Source organism: Piliocolobus tephrosceles, chromosome 3 (genome assembly GCF_002776525.5).
Source record: "Piliocolobus tephrosceles isolate RC106 chromosome 3, ASM277652v3, whole genome shotgun sequence".
In the NCBI taxonomy this organism is placed as follows: Eukaryota; Metazoa; Chordata; class Mammalia; order Primates; family Cercopithecidae; genus Piliocolobus; species Piliocolobus tephrosceles.
The window spans coordinates 182,570,002-182,591,898 of record NC_045436.1 but is presented as its reverse complement, the minus strand read 5'-3'; the positions used below and the strand labels follow the sequence as shown (position 1 = coordinate 182,591,898).

General features: G+C 44.1%; 1 protein-coding gene across 1 annotated transcript in view; it reads right to left on the bottom strand.

Annotated features, from left to right (window-relative positions):
* Positions 1–21,897, bottom strand: part of POLN (DNA polymerase nu) — a 159,164-nt gene that overhangs the window by 31,172 nt on the left and 106,095 nt on the right. Inside the window, exons 16-18 of the mRNA XM_023206783.2 lie at positions 20,823–20,880; positions 18,715–18,792; positions 17,662–17,776 (exon numbers count right to left, since the gene is read on the bottom strand). Coding sequence (XP_023062551.1) covers positions 17,662–17,776; positions 18,715–18,792; positions 20,823–20,880 — 251 coding nt within the window. The remainder of the gene's footprint in view (positions 1–17,661; positions 17,777–18,714; positions 18,793–20,822; positions 20,881–21,897) is intronic.

Sequence of the window (21,897 nt, the reverse complement as noted above, 5' to 3'; positions counted from 1 at the left end):
GACGAGAGTAGCTGTGGAGGCTTGGTCTTGAGCTGGGTAGGGGCTCTTATGGCCCAGGGCTGAGTTATGGGTTAGGTGTGAGTTGCCAGGTCTGACTGAAAAGTGAGTCAGCTGTGACAGCTGGGATGCGGGAGGATGCCTGGATTGGACTGGGGTGTGAGAGGGACACAAGTTCCCCACTCTCCAGCCAAGGCTGTGATCACTGGAACAGGCCTGCACTCCCATAGCAGGACCTCAGCATAGTGGCTGTTGCCCTTCACTCAAACATTTCACCAGGGGCCTGGGGATTGCCATGCCATCCCTAGCCCTTCACCAAGGCAGGTGCACGAACTTTCCACTGAGGGGCACTTACCACTCGGGGTCCAGCACAAGTTCACCTGGTCTGGCTATGCCTGCCTTCATCCCCAACAGAGTGCAGGATCCAGGATCCTGGGGGTTCCACAACCCATTAGCACCTGGGACACTGAAGTACTTTTCCAGGGGGGCAGAAGTCAGACATAAACACCATACCACTACCATCTCAGCTGGCTCCTACCTGCAAGTGCTGCCTGCTGGCCTGGGGGCCAGCCTGCACAGCCCATTGCGACCACTGCCAACACAAATGCACAGCACTTGGGACCCAAAAGAGTATCTCACAACCACTGCTACTACCATCACTCAAACCATCCTGGCTGCCGAGGAGCCCAAGAGCCCACTCACCCAACCAGGACATCACTAGTACAAACGGCATCTGAGAAAGCCAACCAGAGGCCCAAGAACTGGTCTGCCTGGAACTGCCAATACAGGTGCCAGCATATGCTGTCCCAGGGCACAAGGACAGTCATGCTTAGCCCACTAAGAGAGACTGGCTGAAACCTGAAGAGAGGCCCATCTGGCATTTTAGTCCCTGCAAAACTTTACCACAGCCTCCACCAATACCTACACCCTAACATCCCAAAGAAACCACAGATACCACTAATGCTATTCACAGCCAAAGAAATCATCGAGTCTTCACTACTGCATGCAATCAGAAACAAAGTCAAAGGGTCCTATCCAACCAACAGAGAGTCACATCTTCAGGAACCCCCACACCCAAATGAAAGTAAATTAAAAAATAAGCAGCAGTAACTGTTACACCAGATGTGCAGAAATCAATGTAAGGACACAGGAAATATGAAAAAGCAAGGTAATATGACACCCTCAAAGGAACACAATAATTCTCCAGCAATAGATCTTAACCAAAAAAGAGATCCTCAAAATCCCAGATAAATAATTCAAAATACTGATTTTTAAAGAGGCTCAATGAGATGCAAGAGAAATCTGGAAATCAATACAAAGAACTCAGAAAATTAATTCAGGATGAATTAAAATTAATTCACAAATGAGAAACTTACCAAAGAGATAGATATCTCTAAAAACAAAACCCCCAAAACCAACTGAACAGACATTCTGGAACTAAAAAATTCATTGAAGGGGATATAAGATACATTTGAAAGCTTCAACAACAGACTGGGCCAAGCAGAAGAAAAAATTTCAGAACTTGAAGACAGGTCTTTTGGAATCCAGTAGTCAAAATTAAAGAAAAAAGAATAAAAAGAATGAACAAAGTCTTTGAGATGTTTGGGACTATATAAAACAGCCAAATTTATAAATTATTGGTATTCCTGAGATTGAAGAGAGATCAAAAGGCTTAGAAAACCTATTTAACAAAATAGTATATGAAAAATTCCTGTCTAGCAAGAGATTTTTGACATCTAAATCCAGGAAATTCATCAATCCCCAGGAAAATACAAGGCAAAAAGGACTTTGCCACAGCACATTATAATCAAACTGTCTAAAGTTAAAGTTACAGAGCAAATTCTGGCCGGGTGCAGTGGCTCACACCTGTAATCCCAGCACTTTGGGAGGCTGAGGCGGGAGGATCACCAGGTCAGGAGATCGAGACCATCCTGCCTAACACGGTGAAATCCCGTCTCTACTTAAAAAATACAAAAAATTAGCCGGGCATGATGGCAGGCACCTGTAGTCCCAGCTGCTTGGGAGGCTAAGGCAGGATAATGGCATGAACCCAGGAGGCGGAGCTTGTAGTGAGCAGAGATCATGCCACTGCACTCCAGCCTGGGCGACAGAGTGAGACTCCGTCTCAAAAAAAATAAATAAATAAAATAAAAATAAAAAATAAATAAAGAGCAAATTCTAAAGTCTGCAGGAGAGAAGTGTCTAGTCATCTATAAAGGAAACCCCATAAAACAGCAGACTTTTCAAGCCAGAAACCTTACAAGCCAGAAAACAATAGAATGACATATTCAAAGTGCTGAAAGAAAAAGCCAACAAACAAAAATGCTGTCAGTCAATAATTCTATATCCAGCAACATAACCTTCATAAATGAAGGATAAATAAAGTCTTTCCCAGACACGTAAATGATGACTGTATTTGTCACCACTAGACCGGCCCTTCAAGAAATGCAAAAGGGAGTCCTAAACTTGGAAGCAAAAGGATGACATTCACCATCATGGAAACATACAAAAGTATAAAACTCACTGGTAAAGCAATCACACAAAGGAGGAAGTGAAAGTAATCAAATGGCACCACTACAGAATTCCACCAAACCACAATGACAAACAGAGAAAATGAAAGAAATAATTTATAAAACAACCAGAAAACAATTAGCAATATGACAGGAACAAAACTTCACATATCAACATTAACCTTAAAGGTAAATGGATTAAATGTCTATGGCAGAACAATAATCCACTCTATGGATAGAGCATATCTTGCTTCCTTGTTTTGTTGATAGACAGTTAGGTGTTTCCACCTTTTGGCTATTATGACTAATACCACTATGAATGTCATGTATGAGTTTTTGTGTGGACATATGTTTCCATTTCTGTTGGGTATGTACTAGGAGTGGAATTGCTGGGTCATATGGTAACTCTGTGTTTAACTTTTTGAGGAACTGCCAGACTGTTTTTCACAGTGGCTGCACCATTTACCAATGGCAATGTATGAGGGTTGATTACTTTTATTTGGTAGGAAAGCAGGAAGGAAGATCAGTCCTTGAGCTTTTTACCCAAACCTCCCCCAGAAAACACAATCGTGGAGCCCTTAACAAATAATTAAAACTCTCTGGAGGGATATTTGACTGAGTAACATGGGCCTATGCTGTCTGCACCCAGCAGAGAGCCTCATTTGCAAGTGGCATCTCCCTCTTATAGTAAATGCTGTCCCAGTCAGACCACATGAGCCATGACAGCCGTATCTGTGGCTGAAAGAGGAAGAGCCCCATGGATAGACTGTGGCCTCAGGTCATAGATCAGAGCTGTCCACTCCTCAGTGCGAGTTACTGCAAAAGTGTGCTGTTGCTGTCTTTCACCCTCCAAGTGCTGCACACCTATCAGGGTGGCAGGGAATCAGACTGGCTCCCTTCAGAAGCGTGCACAGGTCGGGGGCACACACATGCATACAGTCATGTGCAGCCCAAGAGCAATCACGACAGCAGCTACCCTTTGTTGAGATCTGCCCCCGACTCTCTCATCTGAGCTCCAGTCTCGACAACTTATTTGGACTCTCCACATGGGTGTAGCAGAGGTGTCCCAGGTTCAACACGTCTGTGTCTTAACTCCTGTTCTGATCTCCCCTCACATGTTGTGAAAGCATACCACCCACCCTGCTGCTGGCCCTCAATTGCCCCATTGGCACTCCCACGTCCAGTCCATCTCCAAACCTCATCACTTCCACCTCCTAATATCGCTGGAGTCTGGACCTTTTTATCGTCTCTACTGATTGTTCCCTGCCCCTCATCTGGATGGCAGCAATAGTCTCCTCTGCCTTTTTCCCCCTACAACCCATTCTCTGTTCAGCACCATGCAATCTGAAAACTTCCTTGCTGAAAACCATTCGGTAGGCATCCAGTTAAAGATGGCACATCTGTTTCTCTCTGCTCCCTATCAAGATCCCACTAAAATAATGCAAAGGAATTAAGAGGAACAAATCTATAAGAAAAAAGAGATCAGGAGAGGGATTATCATCAGGCAAGAGAGCGCCATATATTTAAGAAAGCTAGTGAACAGCTGGTGGTGAGAAGAGCCATCACCCAGAAGACCCAAGAATGTGAGCTCCGGAATAGGGAGTGCCTGGTATAATGCAAGGCGGAGAGGGGGAGCTGAAAGCAGGGAGGGGACATGAATCCAACACATGTACACAGAATGGTCAAGCATCCTCTCTGACTCACCGCCCATCACTCCCTACCCCAAACATTCCACACAAGTCTGTCCAGGAGCCCACTCCCCCAGACAAATGATGATGATGATGATGATGATGGTGATGGTAAAATGGACCATGGGATTCTCTCTACAGAAACTGATGGTCTTGGCAAGCTCTCCAACACCCTCCATATTGCTGAACTTGACAGTCACTCCCTAGTCTCTGGCCTTCTTAAGATGTCCTCGAAGGGCCGGGCGCGGTGGCTCAAACCTGTAATCCCAGCACTTTGGGAGGCCGAGACGGGCGGATCACGAGGTCAGAAGATCGAGACCATCCTGGCTAACACAGTGAAACCCCGTCTCTACTAAAAATACAAAAAACTAGCCGGGCGAGGTGGCAGGCGCCTGTAGTCCCAGCTACTGGGGAGGCTGAGGCAGGAGAATGGCGTAAACCCGGGAGGCGGAGCTTGCAGTGAGCTGAGATCCGGTCACTGCACTCCAGCCTGGGCGACAGAGCGAGACTCCGTCTCAAAAAAAAAAAAAAAAGATGTCCTCGAAGAAGAAAACCTGTTCTGTGCTGTTCACTTCACTCTTATTGAGCAAACTCAGGAAGAGTTTACTCAAGTACTTTTTTTTTTTCTCTAGCAAAAAAGATCTCTATGGGCCTACTATGCTTATAATGCTAGCTAATGAAATTCCAGAGTCTGTCTTTAAAATGCAAGTCTTCATAATTTAAAAAAAAAATTGAATCTAAGAAAGAAATGAAGATGTTCTCTCTGTCCTGCAGCTGTGGAGAAAGAAACATCAATCACAGACCCAATTTGAAAAGTGTTAAATGGGGAACTTTCACATGAATAGCCATCCTGGTTTCCTGGGAACTACAAAAACTGGCATGAATATCCTTAACTACTGCACTCTTTTCTCTTCTGTTACCATAAAATTGCCTTTGGAGGTCTTGCAAGACTCCTAGACTTTAGAATGTATTGCCATGTCCTGTGACAATCATCTTGAAGAAGTCTTGTAATTTGGATAGACTGTCTTACCTGATAAATTTTTTGCCCAGGGAATAATGCTAAAATTGGCATGTGTGAATTCCTAACCCATATAAATACTTACAAGACCTAGCTGTTGAATAAGAAGAGTGTCACTGGCTGTCCCCTCTTTCAGCATATGCAGGACCAGCAAATACAAAACCCAGGGCTCTTCCAGATGATTATTTAACAGATCCTTTGAAACAGTTTTTCAGTTAAATTGCATTTATCTTTTATCATATACTAAATGTTTACACATATTCCAGTAGGTCTTTTTATGGACCTCATTTTTTTCCATTGATCTATTCTGGTTTTTATTCATACCACTGTGTTTTAGCAACTGTGACTTTAACATTAATATATTTTAGTATCTGGCAGGACTTGGTCTTTTTTAGTGCTTCTCTTAAAAAGTGTTTAGGATTATTATGCATTATTTTTGCATCATGAACTGCAGATTAGTTTGTCTAGTTACTAAAAAAACCTTACTGGTATTTTTTGGCATATTTGTTAGGATATTTCTATATTTACATATTAATGTAAGGAGAAGTAACATCTTCATAAAATTGAAGTTTCCAATCTGTCCTATTTTTCACATTTCTCAGATCTTGCACATTATCCATTATATTATTACAGATATTTTCTTTTTCATTGCACCTTTTCTTCCAATACATTTTCTAACCGGTTGTTTATATTTGGGGAGGTAATTTCTGTATATTAATCTGTGCCTAGTCTTCTTCCAGGTCCCAGTTTTAATAGTTTTTAATAGTTTTCTTTTAGTTGATTCACTTGGTTTCCTGGGCAGATAATCATACCGTCTTCACCAAATGATGGGTTTGCTTCCTCCTCTCCAGGTTTTAAGCTTGTTTCATTATTTCATCAACCAGAGTAACCATACATACTAGCAGCAATAGTATCTTTTCTCATCTCTGAGTCTCACAGGGGTGCTTTGGTGTTTCATGCATGAGCTTGCTGTTGTTTGTTGGCTTGTGGTGAGTAAATACTGTCAGCCATTGAATGCTTGGAGGGGTTGCATGATCTGACTGAATCTCAGAGAGATAACGGGGGTAGCATTAGGGCATGGATTGGAGTTGGGGAGTGGGAGACCAGCCAGGAAATTATTACAAGGATAGATGTGGGAGACAACAAAGGCCTGAGCTGAGGTTGTGGAAACGGGAAGAGAGAAAAGGCCTAAGGCCAGGGGGACCACTGGCCTGGGGGATGTGAGGTGGGAGAGAGGAAGAGAGGAGGCATGACCGCTGCCTGCAGGTACTGGCCATGGCACTGAGCTCCCTCCAGACCCACTGAGTTTGAAGTGCTTGTGGGACAGCCAGGGAAAACTGCCCCTGAGGACTGGAATGCTGGCCTGAGCTCAGGACAGAGAGGAGCTACAATGACCACAACAGCCACATATTGCCAGTGATGGACACATCAACCACTCCTGAGGTCTTGCCATGAGCCAGGCACTGGGCCATTGCTTCTCCTCTGAGCGTCACCTGATCCCACGACACCTCTGCGATGCTCTTCATCTGAACACTTTGCACCTTTGCTCCTTTTGCCTGGTGAGCACCCCTTCCCTTTCTCTGCTGGATTTCTCCTGACTCTTAAACACTCAGTTTCTCCTAAATTCTTCAAAGAAGTCTTCCTGACTCCAAGCAATCCCAGCTGAGGGTCCCTTCTGTTTCTGGCCAGGGCTCGACTGTGATAATTCTAAACACAGGAGGCTAAGAGAAAGGTACGAGGCATTGACTTGCCAAGACCCAAGGGCTCAGATCAAAGCTCCAGAATCAGACTATATGGGTAAGGCAGGCAGCTGCTTCTCTTGCTGGACAACTGTGCCCCCTCAGGCACGTTTCTTAAAGGCCCCAGGCCTCAGTTTCCTAATCCATAAGATGGGGACAATAGCAGCATCCTAAGTGGTGGTTGGTATTTAATCAGATGTGCTTAGAAAAACCTAGACATATAGTAAGAACTCGATAACTATTAGCTATTTGTATTGTTAAAGGGATAGAATGCCGAATACAAAGAGGGAGAGAACACGCCTGGGTACAGAAAGGAGGATATCTCCAAGGTGGTCAGAACAAAAGTTTAAATTCGGTGAATTTTTCTTCTAAATCTCGATTACAGCTCCTAACTAAACATGCATTGAATCACATGTATTGACACCCACTAAAATTGAAGAATACTTTTAGGGTAATTTTGTCGCAATTATTTTCTCCTGGCTTTCTCCCTGCAAAGCACGCAGTGTGATTCTTTGAGTGTTGCTCAAGCTCTGGAACTTGGCTGCAGCTAACCAGAGACACCCCAGACAGTGCCAGAAATTTGTGGCTGACATTCACCCCTTCTTCCACGGGTGCCCCCTCAGTATGGCACACTAATCTTCAAAATCTTGACGGGAAATGACAAAATGGCCATGGTCCTCAGGCATGCAAAGACATTTTCCTCGTGGGCAATGAGGAAATAGTTCGCCAGGCTTTTCCACCGAGAGTGGGGACTCTGCTCATTCACAGGAGTGGGCGTCTGCTCTGCCCGCTAAGCAGAGCTGCTGCTTTGGAGGGTTTGTAGCGCTAGGACACTTTGAGGGCTTGTAAACACTAAATCATTAAAAATCATCAATGATTATAGAAATACTGGAAGGAATTAGATGTGCCAGGGATCTGGTAAATTTTTTAGTAGAAGAATCTCAAAGATTAAGCAATTATCATTTAAGAGGAAATGACTGAATATGAAAAACAAAAAACAAAAGGAACCTCTGAAGCAGAGCTAATCATGGGAGGAGTCCTTTGCTGTAATTAATCGTTATGGCACAACTTTCTTAAGGAAGCACCACATAGGGTCTAGGAAAAAATAATGTGTGGTAATCAATGTTTAACAATGCAGACAGCCTGAAGTCAGTAACATAAATTGTATCCTAAAAGAGCAATAATCAAAATAATACAATATGGCATCTTAATTGCACATTTATTAAACTTTATTTAAACAGAAATTCCCCTTCTGAGAAAAGCAATGAGACTTTTTCGGGGAATGAATGATTGAATGAAACATAAATTCGATTTCATTCTTTAGTTCTGTCAATTTTTGCTTTAGGTATTTTAAAGTTGTTTTAATAGGTGCATTAAAATTTAGGATTACTATATCTTCTTGATGAATTGGCCCTTTTATCACTATGAAATGTCCCTTTTTATCCAGCAACACTTTTTGTTTTGCAGTTTACACTGATACTAGTCTAGTAGTTGGCTTTCTTATGCCTAGTATTTGCATGGCATATTTTTCCTTACCAGCAGTTGTAATAGAGGGAAAAGAGATGAAGAGGAACAACGTGCAGACTCTTAAAGTCTTGCTTAGGAGTGACATGTCACTTTTACTCATGTTCCATTGGCAAGTCACATGGCCAAGTCTGACACCTACTGGGTACGGAAGCACCATCTTCCCTGGACAGGGAGCCACAGACAGCAATACTGTCTTCCACACTTGCCTGTACTTTTTCTGTATATTTCTTGGAATTTTCTACATTGACAATCATGTCATCTGCAAGTAGAGACAGTCTCAGAGAAGCACTCCAAAACCATCTTAAGCAGAAGAAAAAATGAACATATTCTGCAGTTAAAAATTCTCCTAAGTTTCAGTCTGAAAATGCTGAGTTGAATGCACAGCTGATAAGAATTATTTTTTATTTGTATTTTATAAAACTTTTAGGAATTCACCTAATGAGCCAAGGACATGATGGTTCCTTGAAGAAGGCGCCTCAATGGCATGTTTTGGGCCCCGCAGTGCATAATGGCTGTGTCTTTTGCTTGTGTGAGTGTGCATGTGTGTGCACAAGTGTGTGTGTGTGAAGTTGCTGGAGCTGCAGTAAGCAGCTCTGAGATCCTGTCTGATTTGCATTCCCTGGGGAAATCCCGGCTCTCTGGGTGTCAGCACCAGTCTCTCAAATTGTGGCTTTATAGTTGATTTCTTTGATTTCTTCCAAACTCCATTTATATAAGCTTAAAGGTTTTTCAAGGAAATTGTTATTCTTTGAAAACGTTACTAAGTATTTCAGAATATCACATCAAATTGCCTTTTTGCTTTTTGTGTTCCAAACAATAAGGCATTTACATGAAACAAACATTTTTAAGAGTGTATTTGATCTTGCTGCTTTTTTACCACATGCTACTCTAGTCCTCTGTTTGGAACATAAGAATTATTTCCACAGCAACTAATTACAGTGTAAGTCACAAATGTTGGATTACTATTGCTGATGGGGAATTAGAAGCAACCACCATGCAAATATTAAAAGCTTCTTATTTTTGAAGTTCTCCCAAGAACTAATACAAGCTAATAAAATGCAGGGAAGACATATGCTATATCCAATGTAGATATGAACTTTTCAAGTTGGCTTTATGAGAGCTCGGCTTGACACAAATCTGAAGAAAATTATTTCCTGTCTAATACGTTACACCTTTGTCAAAAATTGGTTAAGCATATTTGTTTGGGTCTATTTCTGGTTTATCTTTTCTGTTCCATTGATCTAGTACCTATCCTTCTGTCAGCACCACACTCTCTTGATTACTATATGTATAAAGTTTTAATATCAGGTGGAGTGATTCCTCCCATCTTATTCTTCTTCAAAATGGTTTTAGTTATTCTAAGCCCTGTGCCTTTTCACATACATTTTAGACTAAGCTTCTCTGTGTCTACAAAAACCTTGTTTGGGTTTTAGCAGGAATTGCACTATAAACCCACAGACCAATTTTGGGAGAATTGACATTATTTGTATGTTGAGTCTTCCATACCATGAACATGGTATTTCTCTTGAATTCTTTGATTCCTTTCATCAGTATTTTATACCTTTAGGCATACAGATCTTGTATATGTTTTGTTAACTGAAATTTAAGTACTTTATTATCTTTGGAGTGTTTTTTTTTTTTTTTTTTTTTTTTGAGACAGTTTTGCTCTTGTTGCCCAGGCTGGAGTGCAGTGGCGCAATCTCAGATCACTGCAACCTCCAGCTCGTGAGTTCAAGTGATTCTCCTGCCTCAGTCTCTCGAGTAGTTGAGATTACAGGCACCCATCACTACAACCGGCTAATTTTTTGTATTTTTAGTAGAGACGGGGTTTTATCATGTTGGCCAGGCTGCTCTCAAACTCCTGACCTCAGGTGATCCACCCACCTTGGCCTCCCAAAGTACTTGGATTCCAGGTATGAGTCATCATGCTTGGCCATCTTTGGAGTGATTATTAATGGCATTGTGTTTTTAATTTTGATTTCTGCATGTTCATTGGCAATTTATAGAAATGTGACCAATTTTTGTGAGCTGATTTTGGGACTTGCAACCTTGGTGAACTTACTTATTAATTCTAAGGGTTAAAAACAATTCTTTTTGTTTTTTCTGTGGGATTTTCCACATAGACAATCATGTCATCTGCAAAGAGAGACAATTTTATTTCTTCCTTTCCAATCTATATGCCATTTCCTTTTTTTAATCTTGTGCAGTGGCTAGAACTTCAATATGCAATATTAACAAGTTGTTCCTGATCTTAGGGGAAGGCATTCTTTCACCATTAAAAATATGCTATTGGGGCCTGGGTGTGGTAGCTCATGCCTGCAATCCTAGCACTCTGGAAGGCCGAGGCGGGCAGATCACTTGAGGTCAGGAGCTTGAGACAAGCCTGGCCAACATGGTGAAACCCCATCTCTAACAAAAATACAAAAATTAGCTGGGCATGGTGGCAGGTGCCTGTAATCCCAGCTACTCTGGAGGCTGAGGCAGGAGAATCTCTTGAACCTGGGAGGCGGAGGTTGCAGTGAGCTGACAGCGCATCACTGCACTCCAGCCTGGGGGACAGAAAAAACAATCTCCAGGGAAGCCATCTGAGCCTGAAGGTTTCTTTTTCAGGAACTTTTAAGGGACAAACTCAATTTCTTTAGTAGTTATAGGAATATTTAGGTTATCCATTTCATCTTAGTTAGATTTTGGCAGTTTGTGGTTTTCAAGAAATTGGTCCGTATCTTCTAAATTGTTGAATTGTTACAGTATTCCCTTTTTACCCTTTTGATGCCTGCAGAATCTATGGTGATATCTCCTCTTTCGTTCCTGATATTGATGATTTACATCATCTATTTTCATTTTTTGTCACCCTTGCTAGAGTTTATCAATTTTACTGATTTTTCAAAGAACCAGCTTTTTTCATTGATTTCCTCTATTGTTTTCTGCCTGTCAATTTCATTGATTTCTGCTGTTTATTATTTCATTCCTTCTGCTTGCTTTGGGTTTATTTTGCTCTTCTTTTTCAAGTTTCTTGAGATAGAAACTTATTGACTTGAGATCTTTCCTGATTTCTAATGTAAGCATTTCATGCTATACATTTCCCACTTTACCCATATCCTTCGCCCACTACTTTGACAAAAATGCTTTGCTGTAATACTTGGTTAGCAACAGCCAGAGTAGCTTTGGGCCCACTGAAGAAAGTAACACTTGTGATCTAATCACCAACACTCGCCTTGAATTGCAGAGAGATTCTCTCATGCATTCTAAGGGAAGAAATCCAGGACACCTATTCCATCCAAGCACTAAGATGGCAACAAAGCTCAAAGGTTAACCAAGAAGCAAAATGGTCTTCCTGCCTGAACTAAAACCATCTTCTAAGACTTTCTGTTTCTCTGGAGAGAGAGCAGGGGTGTTATTAAATTTATTATATACTTTAAAAATTCTATATTGTCTTATATCCTAACTGGAAGGAAAGCGAAAGTGAGAAAAAAGGACACCTTCTGGGAAGAGGGACACAGAGAAAGGCAGGCAAGTAAAACACTCCAGGGTGCACCTGTGTTCAGGTGTAGAGGAGGGGCAGGGACAGAGAGTAAATGACAAGCCCACAAAACCGTGCTCAACATCCATCTCCAACAAGGAAATGCAAGTCAAAGCTCAATGAGATACCACTTCACACTCACAGGATGGCTAGAATCAAAAAGACAGGTAATACAAAGTATTGGTGAGAATGTGGAGAAGCTTGAACCCCATATACCTTTGGGAATGTAAAACGGTGCAGCATTTTTGGAAAATTATTTAGCAGGTCATGGAAAAGTTAAATATAGGTACCAATGAATTGCACATTTTAAATGATTAAGATGGTAAATTTTATGCGACAGATATTTTACCACAATGAAAAAAGTTAAATAAAGAATTATTTTATGACCCAGCATGTCTACTCCTAGGTATATACTCAGGATAAATTTAAATGTATGTCTGCATAAAAACTTGCACACAGACCAGGGGCGGCAGCTCACACCTGTAATCCCAGCACTTTGGGAGGCCAAGGAGGGAGGATCGCCTGAGCCCAGGAGTTCGAGGCCAGCCTAGGCAACATAGGAAGACAGTCTCTACCAAAGAGAAGAAAAAAAAATCTAGCCAGGCATGGTGGCATGTGCCTGTGGTCTCAGGTACTCAGGAGGCTGAGGTGGGAGGATTGTTGAGTCCAGCAGGAGGTCGAGGCTGCAGTAAGCTGTGAGTGGCAGTGAGCCACTGCACTCCCACTAAGGGTTACAGATCGAGATCTTATCTCAGAAACTAAACAAAACAAAACCAAACCTCAGCCAGATGTGGTGGTTCACGCCTGTAATCCCAGCACTTTGGGAGCCCGAGGCGGGCAGGCTGCTTTGTAATCAGGAGTTTGAGATCAGCCTGGCCAACATGGCGAAACCTCATCTCTACTAAAAATACAAAAATTAGGCTAGGCGCAGTGGCTCATGCCTGTAATCCCAGCACTTTGGGAGGCCAAGGCAAGTGGATCATTTGAGGTCAGGAGTTCAAGATCAGCCCGGCCAACATAGTGAAACCCTGTCACTACTAAAGTTACAAAAATTAGCTGGGTGGCAATGGCGCACGCCTGTAATCCCAGCTACTTGGGAGGCTGAGGCAGGAGAATCTCTTGAGCCTGGGAGACAGAGGTTGCAGTGAGTCGAGATTGTGCCACTGCACTCCAGTCTGGGCGACAGGGTGAGGCCCTGTCTAAAAAAAAACAAAAAAAAATTCAGCCAGGCATGGTGGCATGTACCTGTGGTCCTAGCTACTCAGGAGGCTAAGGCTGGAGAATCACTCAAACCTGGAAGGCAGAGGTTGCAGTAAGCCAAGATCATACCTTTGTTTTCCAGCCTAGGGGACAGAGTGTGACCCTGTCTCAAAAAAAAAAAAAAAAAAAAAACCAAAACCAAAGCCAAAACCAAAACCAAACCTATATACAAACATGCATAATGCATTGTTCATAACTGACAAAAAGTAGAAACAACCCAAATGTCCATCGAAGGACATTTGATGAATAGATAAATACATGGATTATTTGCTTATTTATATTGAAATATATAGAATATATTATTCTATATAATAGAATATTTTTCAGTCATAAAAAGGAATGAAGTACTGTTACCTCCTACAGCATGGATAAACCTTGAAAATACTATGTTCAGTAAAAGAAGCCAGATACAAAAGGTTCCCTGTTGTACAATTTCATTAATGTGAAGTGTCCAGAATAGGTAAATCTAGAGACAGAAAGTAGATGAGTGGTTTCCAGGGCTGGAAGGTGGGGTGAATTGGGCATGGTGGTTAATGGGCATGAGGTTTCTTTTCAGGGTGATGGAAATGTTCTGGAATTAGATAGAGGTGATTGTAACTTTATTTTTTGAGAGACAGGGTCTTACTCTGTCTGTCAAGGCTGTAGTGCAGTGGTGCAATCATAGCTCACTGCAGCCTCAACCTGGGCTCAAGCAATCCTCTCTTCATAGCCTCTCAAGCAGCCAGGACTACAGGACAGGCATGTGTCACCTCATCTGGCTAATTAAAAAAAATTTTTTTTTGTAGAGATGGGAGTCTTGCAATGTTGCCCAGGCTGGTCTCAAGCTCCTGGCCTCAAGTGATCCTCTCCTCTTTACCTCCCCAAATGCTGGGATTATGGGCATGAGCCACTGTGCCAGGCCAATTGTAACCTTAAAAGGGTGAATTCTATGGTCTGTGAATTATATCTTGATTTTAAAAGATGGTGAGAGCTTGAGAGAAGGATGTTTTCCCAGGAGCGGGGGCACAGAGACCAGGAGAAAGAAGCGGGACAGGCAGGGACCAGGGCTGCCGCACACCCACAAAGACCTTGTGGAGTCTTTGACTTGTCCCTTGCTGGGGGTGGGGTCTCGCTGCTGTTGCTGGCCCTGGACCTCAGAGCCAGAAACATCCTGGAGGCAATCATTGTCTTAAGACTTGAGGAGTTCAGGGCTTCAAATACAAATAAAGCCCTATGTAGGTAAAATGAAAGTTTAAGAAGCAAGAAAGAACTGGCAGTGAGAAAGTATAGGGAGTAAGTGTAGATTTCTTTTGTACCTAAGCAATAAATGAAGTCTTCAACCAGGTTGAAGACAGGATTTCTTTCTAAGGTTATATTTAGGGGAATCCTAAAGCATGTTTTTTGTCCCCCAGTAGAGGGGAACGAGGAAATCAACAAGGATATATTAACAATGCTAGAGAAAACATGGAAAATAAAAGGAATATGGATGAAGGCTGCCATGTAAGGCTCGACTGGTTGTACACCGCACAGCTGTGGGAGGAGCCAGGCACACAGGTCTAGACATGTGGCAACTCCTGGAGATCTACACTGCACAGTCCTTATCCTGGCAATAGAGAAGCTCCCTCCTTTGAGACAGGAGCCATTGGAGAGGGGGAGGAGCGTACATGGAGAAACTGAGGCAGGGTGGAAGGGAGTTCAGAAGCCCCTGTCTTAGGCTTTCTACTTTGTCATTTAAGTAAGAGGGGAGGTTCTTTTTGGAGATTAAGAGAGAATAGTAGTTATTTGTGGGAGATCAAAAAAGTCTGGAGCAACAAGAGAAGACAGGAAGTCGAGAATATTAAGGGCTTCTCTGAGTCCACATGGCCTGAATTTCTACTGGACTCAGCTGCCACCACCTTGCAACTTCTTCCGGCACCTGGGGTGGGGTAAGTGGTGAGCAAGTAAATAATGGGGATCGCTCAGGGCTGGAAGCCAGAGAGCAGGGAGAAGTCAGAGGAGCACAGCTTCCTAAGGGGGCAGCTGATGGGGCTGAGCGGAGAGAAGAATGGGTCTGTATGTGTCCTGGGATCCATCCTGGGACCTTTCCGGAGTGCCCAGGAGGAGCCGGAGCTGACTGGGTCTCCGTGCTTTTGGAGCTCAGTGGGGTACAGGCAAGACTGGGTAAGTGACAGACCTGGAAAGAGATGCCAGGAGGAAGGCCACTGGCAGAGCTGTGAGTGAGGCCAGCGAGGACCCGGTGCAGATCTGACATTCAGAGGTGGAGAGTTGGAGTCCCAGAGTGGGCCCTGACGGGAGTGGAGGCCACTCATGTGAAACAACCGGGTCGCAGAGGGTAGGGTGCAGGGTCTGAGGATGAGGGAAGAGGATGGGAGAGAACAAGAGGATGCCCTGGATATGGGGTGAGAGGTAGGACCCAGTGCTCAAGAGCCGGCCTTGGTTCCTGCTGCCCTGGACCCCACCATGTGCCGTGCTTGTCACACCCACCCGGTACAGTGCCTCTTCCTGGGCTGGGCAAACACTTCATTATGCTTTGCTTTTGTCACTTTTCCTGCTGTCACCATAAACACAATTTCACAGCTACTCCAAAGTCCAGCTGAGTGTACAGTAACATTCTCAATCCTCTGCTCCTGGTATATAAAATATTTCTTTCTGAATTTTGTCATTCAAGTAAGAGTCCTGTGGTGGTAGCCTTTTTTGGAGAGATTTTCTGATTCAAACGCAAGTTTGAGTTCTATACTATTCGTTCGTTTATTTGACAAATCCTTTGTGAGTCCCCACCCTTTGTGGAGCACAGTAGGGACCACAGTGGATGAGGTCTCAGCCCCTGGGCGCTGATGCTGCGGCAGGATGAACAGTAGAGCAATACATGAGAATGTGCATCGGACCAGAGACGAGCGGAGACCAGAGAGGAGTGGCAGTGTGCCCAGCATCAGGGGAGGGTGGTCAGGCAAAGGCCCTGAGGAGATGCCGGGAGGGCCCACTTGGATAAGGTGGGTGAGGGAGACACACGGACATTTGGGGAAAGAGCTTCCTGAGCCCCAGGGCAGGAAAGGCTGGAGTGAGGCAGGTAACTGGTGTGCTCAAGACCAGCCAGGGTGGCTGAAGAGGGAGCACAGGGAGAGCGGGTGGCAACCAGGCCAGAGAGCAGCCAGAGCCCTTGCAGGTCCCCCTGCCTTCAGCAAAGACAGAGGCAGAGACAGCACATGAGGAGGGGAGTGCAGGGGCTTAAGAACGCAGGGAATGCAGGGGGCTGGCCTAGTGAGGGGCTGAAGGACAGACCCCCCCCCCCCCCCCCCCCCCCCCCCCCCGCTTAGGACTCTGCTCCTCCGACTTCTCCCCTCTGGCTTCCACCCCTGAGGGACCCCCCGATCCACTTCCTCATCTCCCACCCCGTAGGTGCTGGGCAGCCTTTCTGTGTGACGACGTGAGGGTGAACAGGTATCAGGAGATGAGCTGGGAGGGGAAGGGTAGGGAGGGGTGCGGGAGCTGCAGGGGGAGCAGAAGAGGCCCAAGGTGATGGGAAGGTGGCGCCTGCAGCTGCTGAGGGAGTGGACGGTGACTCAGACACAGGGACCTTCCACCAGCCAGCGCACCCCACCCCCCAAAGGGGCACTGATGCGCCTGGCCCGGTGAACACCTGTCATGTATACGCCTAAAACAATAATCACTCCTCCTTTTCTCTGGAGTAGAATCTCTCCACCTCCCTTGCAGGTGGTGCAGCTGCATGACCTACTCTAGATAGCGGGGTGTAGCTGTCGTCTGCACTGGGCTCTGCAAGAGCCCCTTGACCTTCCTGGGCAGAGGAGAGGGGTGAGAGGAGAGCCTCGCAGCTGTCTCTCCATCCTGCTTTGGAGACGAGCAGGTATTCCACAAGAAGGAAGAGAAGCCAACGTCCTGAGAATATCATGCAGAAGGACGGGCCTGGGATGACCCTGGCAAGCTGCCCAACAAAACCCGAGCCCATCTGCCTCTGGAATTCTCCAAGAGTGTAAGCCACTCAGGCAGGGTCTTTCACCCGCAGCTCAAGAAGCCCCTGGCCCACAGACGGGCTGGGGCCTGAGTGTGCAGCAAGCACCTTGCTCTCCTCTGAGGGCAGCGGCTCACAGCCAGCACCGTGGGCTCACTCTTTTCATGTTGCTCACCTATAGGGTGCAGGACTCGCTGGTTATTTTATCATTTCTATTATATTTTCTAGGAATGAACTTCTTTTTTAGTGGAGAAGAATCATCACTTCTTTCACAATTAGGTAACTCATGGCATCCTAGTTATCTACTCTTCTTTTCAAAATGATTAACTACTAGCCACATATACCAAAAAATATATAATTTCTGTCTTATGAAAGTAGCCTTGGAATAATTCAGGCTTTTAAACTCATACTGGCCTTCCTGCAGATCTGATAATATTGTGAGTTCATATATCTTACCAGTGTGAAGTCAGAGTAGAAAATACATCATCTCTTTCAGATTCCTGGAATAACTTCAGAAGTTCTGGATCCCCAGATAAATGTGCAAGAATGCGCAATTCAATCTGTGAAAAGTCTGTGAGATACAGTTCTGCATTAATTTAGAATTTGCCAGCAATGTTCCTCGTGGTTGCTGCCCACCCCAGCCACCCTCAAACTCTCCTGACTGTAGCCTCAAGGTCCACGTCCCCGCCTCCCATCTCCCAGGGTCTTCTGGCCTCAGTGTCAGGAGGCGAGAAATGAAATGGGGAGGATCGCACAAGGTGAGGAGGCTCAGCAGTGAGTGAGAGTGTGTGCATGGAGGGGAGTTATTGTTATAAACAGGATGACCAGTTACCTTATTTATAGGCCTCATCAACAAAGTGACATAGAGCAAAGGCATGGAGGAGGCAAAGGAGTGCACCAAGATGGTCTCTGGGGAAGAGGAATGGCTGGGCAAGGGCCTGGAGTGGAGGTGACTCTGAGCTGGGAGGAGCAGGGCTGGGCAAGGCCGCAAAGAGCAGGGCAGACAAAGCACAGGGGCGGGGACCACGGGTATCTGGGATTTAGATATGGTGATGAGGGGACACTGGAAGCAAAACTTGTTATTATGTACTGTGCCCTAGAATTTATTTGAAAGAGGCCGGCTGCAGTGGCTTATGCCTGTAATCCCAGCACTTTGGGAGGCCAAGGCGGGCAGATCACCTGAGGTCAGGAGTTCGAGACCAGCCTGACCAACATGGTGAAACCCTGTCTCTACTAAAAATATAAAAATTAGCCAGGTGTGGTGGCGCACACCTATAATCCCAGTTACTTGGGAGTCTGAGGCAGGAGAATCGCTTGAACCCAGGAGGCAGAGGTTGCAGTGAGCCAAGATCGCACCATTGTATTCCAGCCTGGGCCACAAGAATGCAAAAAAAAAAACAAAAAAAAGAATTTATCTGAAAGAATGAATTCCATAAGTACCTTTGAATTGTACAATTTCTAAACCATTGAACTCTATGAAAATGCATAAAGTAAGCTACAGAAACGTACCTGCTGCTAGAAAGGTGTGGCCTTTGGATGAAACAAACATGGCCCTCGGGGAGATCGTGAGAGTCTCGTCTTCTTTACCTGAATTGTTATTTCAAGAGCATTTAGTGACTCTGGTCATGAACTGACTCATAGCTATTCCTCAATACAATATTATTTGAATATTATTCTAAAGTCAAGAGTTAAGATTTTAAATTTTTCTGAATATTTTTATGAATTTAATTTTTTTAGAGATGGGGGTCTCACTTTGTTGCCCAGGCTGGAGTGCAGTGGCACAATCATAGCTCACTGCAGCCTTGCACTCCAGGGCTTAAGCAATACTCCTGCCTCAGCTTCCCAAAGCAAGCTAGGACTACAGGTGCACACCGCCATCACCAGCTCATTTTTAAGTTTCTTGTAGAGACAGGGTCTTACGATGTTGCCCAGGCTAGTCTCAAACTCCCAGACTTAAGCAATCCTCCTGCCTTGGCCCCCCAAAGTGCTAGGATTACAGGTGTGAGCTATGGCGCCTGGCCTTATTAATGTAACTTAAAAATAACATATTACTACTAAAAGTTAAGTAGGTTTTGTCTTTTTAAAATTTTCTGTTTTGTCTAGAATTCTTAGTGAAGAAAACAAAAAGTCAAATGTTGACAACTGAATGCATTCCAGTAAAAGCAATCTTGAAACTCTCTGAGCCTCACTGATTGAAGGTCTATGTGGGAAGCACAACTGTGATTTTCCCACTGAAGACATTTTAAAGGGGCAGCAGGGGATGAAGCTACTCAGGATCTCTCTCCATGGACCCTATTTCAGGACAGTCACATGTATTTTAGAAAAGACTGCTCATCGGGGCGGGGAGCAGTAGCTCACACCTGTAATCCCAGCACTTTGGGAGGTCGAGGTGGGAAGATCACTTGAGCCCAGGAGTTTGAGACCAGCCTGGGCAACATGATGAAACCCCATCTCTATTAAAAATACAAAAAATTAGCTCGCCGTGGTGGTGTATGCCTGTAGTCCCAGCTACTAGGGAGGCTGAGGCAGGAGAATCGCTTGAACCCAGGAGGCGGAGGTTGCAGTGAGCTGAGATCATGACATTGCACTCCAGCCTGGGCGACAGAGCGAGACTCTGTCTCAAAAAAAGAGAAGAGGAGAGGAGAGGAGAGGAGAGGAGAGGACAGGGGAGGGGAGGGGAGGGGAGAGGAGAGGAGAGAAGAGACAAGACTGCAAGACTGCTCATCGGGTTTCACTGCTTTGCCAGGACCTTTTTGCACAGCAGGGACCCCAAGAGAAGGGCAGGAGCACCACTGCCAAGGGGAGGACGTGTACAGGGCATGGGCAGCAGAACTCTCATTTGCTCAGATTTGAACTTTTTCTTTTTTAGAAACGTACCCATCAGCATTACAGCAGAATCGCTTAAAAGAAAGACGAGTGTTAGTGTGCTTTATCATGTGCTCGTAGACTCTTTTTAAGAGTGTTAGTGTGCTTTTATAAACATTTCCAGTAATGTTCAGACTTTAATAAGCACCAGTGCTATTATATGTTTGTGTTTTCTTTATTGGGAGGCTGGTGGGGGAGGGATGGTAGGAGGAAAGCTACTTTCCTGATATAATTATCATCTATTTCCACTTGTAAACTGCTAACAGGGAGGTACCATATCACTTTAGCTGTTTTTTATTTTTTCAATGTATATTTAAATCCTGGTCATGCAAATACAAAGAACTTCAGAAAGGTGAAGCAGTTAGTTCTATAGAAAATCAATGACAAGTAACCTTTTTAAAAATGTTAAAAACGGCACAGTGGCTCACACCTGTAATCCCAGCACTTTGGGAGGCTGAGGTGGGAGGATCACTTACGCCCAGGAGTTTGAGACCAGCTTTGGCAACATGGCAAAGCCTCATCTCTACAAAAAATACACACACACACACACACAAATTAGCCAGGTATGGTGGTGCATGCCTGTAGGCCCAGCTACCCAGGAGATTGAGGTGGGAGAATCACCTGAGCCTAGGAGGTCAAGGCTGCAGTGAGCCATGATCGCACAGCTACACTCCAACCTGGGTGACAGAGTGACACCCTGTCTCATAAAAGAATTACCCAAGACTTTAGCAAGATAGTAAGAAATGAGTTACCTTTAAAATTCTTAGGTTTAGTAATCTGAATTGGGTGCTTGGAGATACCTTGGATATTCTGTTAATAAGAAGAGACTAGCTTTAGTTAAAATATCTACTCTTAATCTGTGCCATTTAGGATATTTAATGGATATCACATTTTATTAAACATTAAAACAAGTAAGCCAATGTATCATGCATAAGCACATTAATACTTAATACAATTGTCTAATATCAAAACATAATTTTGGTGAATATACCACTAAATGTACTTAGCAGATTTGAGAACAATTCCTTTTGACTCTAGCCTGTGTGACTCTTAACATAATTATGTACATTCTTTTTACAGCAGCCCAAATTATGAACTCAGTTAACTTAAAAATTCCTATAACATATGCTAATGGTAGGTTTCAGTCAAATTTGTACATTGTATTTTTATTTTAGAACATATTTTAAGATGAAAATTCTGGTCTCTTTGATGCTGGTCATTCCCCTCCCTCACAGGTCCTGGCACTTGGTACCTGCCTCTGTCTCAGCCTGTCCTAAACTTAGTGGCTTGTGCTGCATCCCCTGCAAACTCTTGGGGTCATTTGTTAAACACCTTCACACTTTTACAACTTGGACAATGTGCAATGGTTCACATGCTTCTAGCCCGTTTCAACTATTCAAATCATGAGAATTTCTGTCACAACATCTTTTGGATTCTTGGCAGTATCTTGAACAATAATACCCTGCTATGTCTGGGAATAGAACTCACTGGGCATTATTAGTTAGTCTTGACTCCCTGGCTAAATCTGACGAATTGTGCCAAGCATCAAAGTCCTGCAGTCTTACAGCAATGCTCCTTAGTTCCGCCTAGAAACCCTGGGAAGTGGTAAGGCCACATTGTCATCCTCATTTTTTTAAGATGAGGACACGAAGGCCTTGGAGTATTAAGTCAGTGGCTCTCAAGTTTTCTACACGTTAAAATCACATGATACCTCAAAAAATACCCAATATTTACAGGAAAAGCTCAATAATAGTGTAGAGATGACAGAGAAAACAGCTATTGAATTTGAAGAGAGATCAATAGAAATGATCCGATCTAAAGAAAGGA